Source organism: Carlito syrichta, unplaced genomic scaffold, assembly GCF_000164805.1.
Source record: "Carlito syrichta isolate Samal-C Ts95f unplaced genomic scaffold, Tarsius_syrichta-2.0.1 Scaffold315967, whole genome shotgun sequence".
NCBI classification, from domain to species: Eukaryota; Metazoa; Chordata; class Mammalia; order Primates; family Tarsiidae; genus Carlito; species Carlito syrichta.
This window is the reverse complement of record NW_007260063.1, coordinates 74,940-77,282: the sequence shown is the minus strand read 5'-3', so window position 1 is coordinate 77,282 and position 2,343 is coordinate 74,940. Positions and strand designations below refer to the sequence as shown.

Sequence of the window (2,343 nt, the reverse complement as noted above, 5' to 3'; positions counted from 1 at the left end):
CAAAAAAATTAGCCGGGCGTGGTAGAGCGTGCCTGTAGTTTCAGCTACTTGGAAGGCTGAGGCGGAAGGAACGCTGGAGCCCAGCAGGTTGAGGCTGTGGTGGTTGGGAGCGGCCACTGCACTCCAGTGTGGGCGACAGAGTGAGACTCCAACTCAAAAAAAAAAAAAAAAAAGTCCATCTGATTTATCAACTGAAAAGTCACTGATAATCTTAATAAGAGCTTTTTAATGCACGGCATAAGCAGAATCAGATTGCAATATGTTGAGAAGGAAGTGAAAGACAAAAATTGAAAATAATAAAGACAGCCTACCTTTTTGAGAATTTTGATGTGAATGAAATGGGAAAGGTAATATATTGGAAGAAAAAGGAAACAACAAAAACTGAGTTTAACTTGTTTTTATGCTGATGATAGAGATCTGACATTTTCACGCAGAAACAGGCCAGTTGAAAAGGAGTGGCTGAAAACTGATGAGGGCATCCAATAAAGATTTCTTTGCTGGGCGCAGGTGCTCAAGCTTGTAATCCCAGCATTTTGGGAGGCTGAGTGAGGCGAGTGGACTGCCTGAGGCCAGGGGTTCGAGACCAGCGTGGGCAACTTGGTGAGACCCTGTCTCTACAATAAATCACAAGATTTGCCAGGCATAGTAGAGCTCGCCTGTAGTTCTGGCTACTTGTAAGGCCGAGGGGGAAGGGTCGCCTGACCTCAGGAGGTCGAGGCTGCGGTGGCCGTGAGCGTGCCACTGCGCTCCAGTCTGGGGGACAGAGTAGGACTCTGAATCCAAAAAAAAAAAAAAAATTTACTTAGACTCAAGATATTTTGAAGAAATGTCAAACTGAGCCAAATTCCACCCCCCCCCCATTATTCTTTGTCCCCGATGTGTTCTCCGAGCCTTCCACGACGCCTGGCACAAGGTTGGCGCTCAAACTTGAGCCATTCGATAAATCCACCAACTGTGGTCTTAAAGGAAATCAATCAGGGGGCCCTTTGCTTCAAAACCAAAACAACGGAATGTGCCCTCTGGTTCTGCACGCTACTTCAATACGGGACTATCAAAAGGGACGCAACGAAAAGGCTGAGAGAGCAAGAGTCGCCTCGCCGGGAGCACTGGCGCCACGTCTCCCGCCCCCTCCACCGCCCGCGATCCCCGCTTCGCTCCCGGACTCAAGACACGGGACGCCTGCGCGGCCGACGCGCGGGAAGGCCGCAGAACCTCAACCCGACCAGCTTTCTCCACTTAAATGAGCCGCCGCAGGGTGTGTTTCGAGTGGTCACCTACCCTCGTCCGCGTCATACATATTGGCAGAAGTTTCGCGAGCCCCTCACGCCAGAAATCACACACAGAACAGCACACAGCAGCCGCCAGCGCCGGAGCGGGGGACGAAGTAACTTCCGTTTCCGGTGTTCCCAGAAAGCTGTGCGTGTCACCCCAAAGGCCACCCACAGAGGCCGGCGTCATGCGCAAATTGTAGGATGCGCTTGAGTCGGGGTAGAGTTGCGCATGCGCAAACTGTGGGCCGCCGCCTCCGCCTCCGCCGCCACTAGTGGCTGAGCGGGAGAAGAGCTCCCACAACCCTAGGGCCGAACTCTGCCAGTGTTTTTTGTTTGCTTTTCAGTATTGCCCCAAATATGACACCTGGAACAAAGCCACGTACAGTTATTAACAAACAGGTTTAGTTGTAGCCGTGAGCCCGCGACATTCGTTGCTCTATTGTTTGCACTCCTACAATTCAAAAACAAAACGATGCTATTTTTTAAATGTGATTTATTTCAGGGCGGCTCGCGCCAGCAGTGGCACATTAAACAAGCCAGAAAGTGAACAAACCCAAAGCCCCCACCCCTCTTCCGCCCGCCTAACTCAGCCTAGGTCCCTGGCGCCCTTGCCGCAGCTTTAAGGGCGTTATCCGCCCCAGAGCTTTCATCGCGAGAGCTCACGAGATTTGACGCGAAGTGAGCGGGAGCGCCGCGGCGGGCAAAACACTGCCCCCGGCTCCCCCTCCCCCGCCGGCCCACGTCACGGGTGGAACGCGCGCCTTGAGCCGCGGTGCGCGTGCGCGTGCGCGGCCCCGCCCCCTCGCCGAGCGCCGCGTCCCCCATGCTGCCGGCGCGGCTGGCCCGGGGGCTGCTGCCCGCTCTCCTGCGGGGGTCGGCCCTCCGGGTCGCGCGCCGCGGCCTCCGGGAGCCGCTCCCGGGGGAGAGCAGCGCGGCCGCCTCCGCCTCCGCCTCCGCCTCCTCGGCGCAGCCGGCGGGCCCGGGACGGCCGCTTCCTCGTGATCCCACGGAGGCGGGCGGGCCGGAGCGTTTTCTGTTCCCCGAGTACGTCCCGGAGCCGGAGCCGGAGCCG

General features: G+C 56.6%; 2 protein-coding genes across 3 annotated transcripts in view; one reads left to right on the top strand and one right to left on the bottom strand.

The window, feature by feature from the left end:
- POLR2B (RNA polymerase II subunit B) overlaps window positions 1–1,437 on the bottom strand; it is a 48,495-nt gene extending 47,058 nt beyond the window's left edge. The window contains exon 1 of one of the 2 annotated variants that reach the window (XM_008073625.2): window positions 1,279–1,437. In XM_008073625.2, coding sequence (XP_008071816.1) covers window positions 1,279–1,297 — 19 coding nt within the window. In that variant the 5' untranslated portion in view covers window positions 1,298–1,437. The remainder of the gene's footprint in view (window positions 1–1,278) is intronic. The other variant, XM_021706747.1, reaches the window with a different exon arrangement.
- Window positions 1,438–2,094: 657 nt separating this feature from the next.
- The window catches only part of NOA1 (nitric oxide associated 1), a 15,828-nt gene continuing 15,579 nt past the window's right edge, over window positions 2,095–2,343 (top strand). Inside the window, exon 1 of the mRNA XM_021706749.1 lies at window positions 2,095–2,299. Coding sequence (XP_021562424.1) covers window positions 2,095–2,299 — 205 coding nt within the window. The remainder of the gene's footprint in view (window positions 2,300–2,343) is intronic.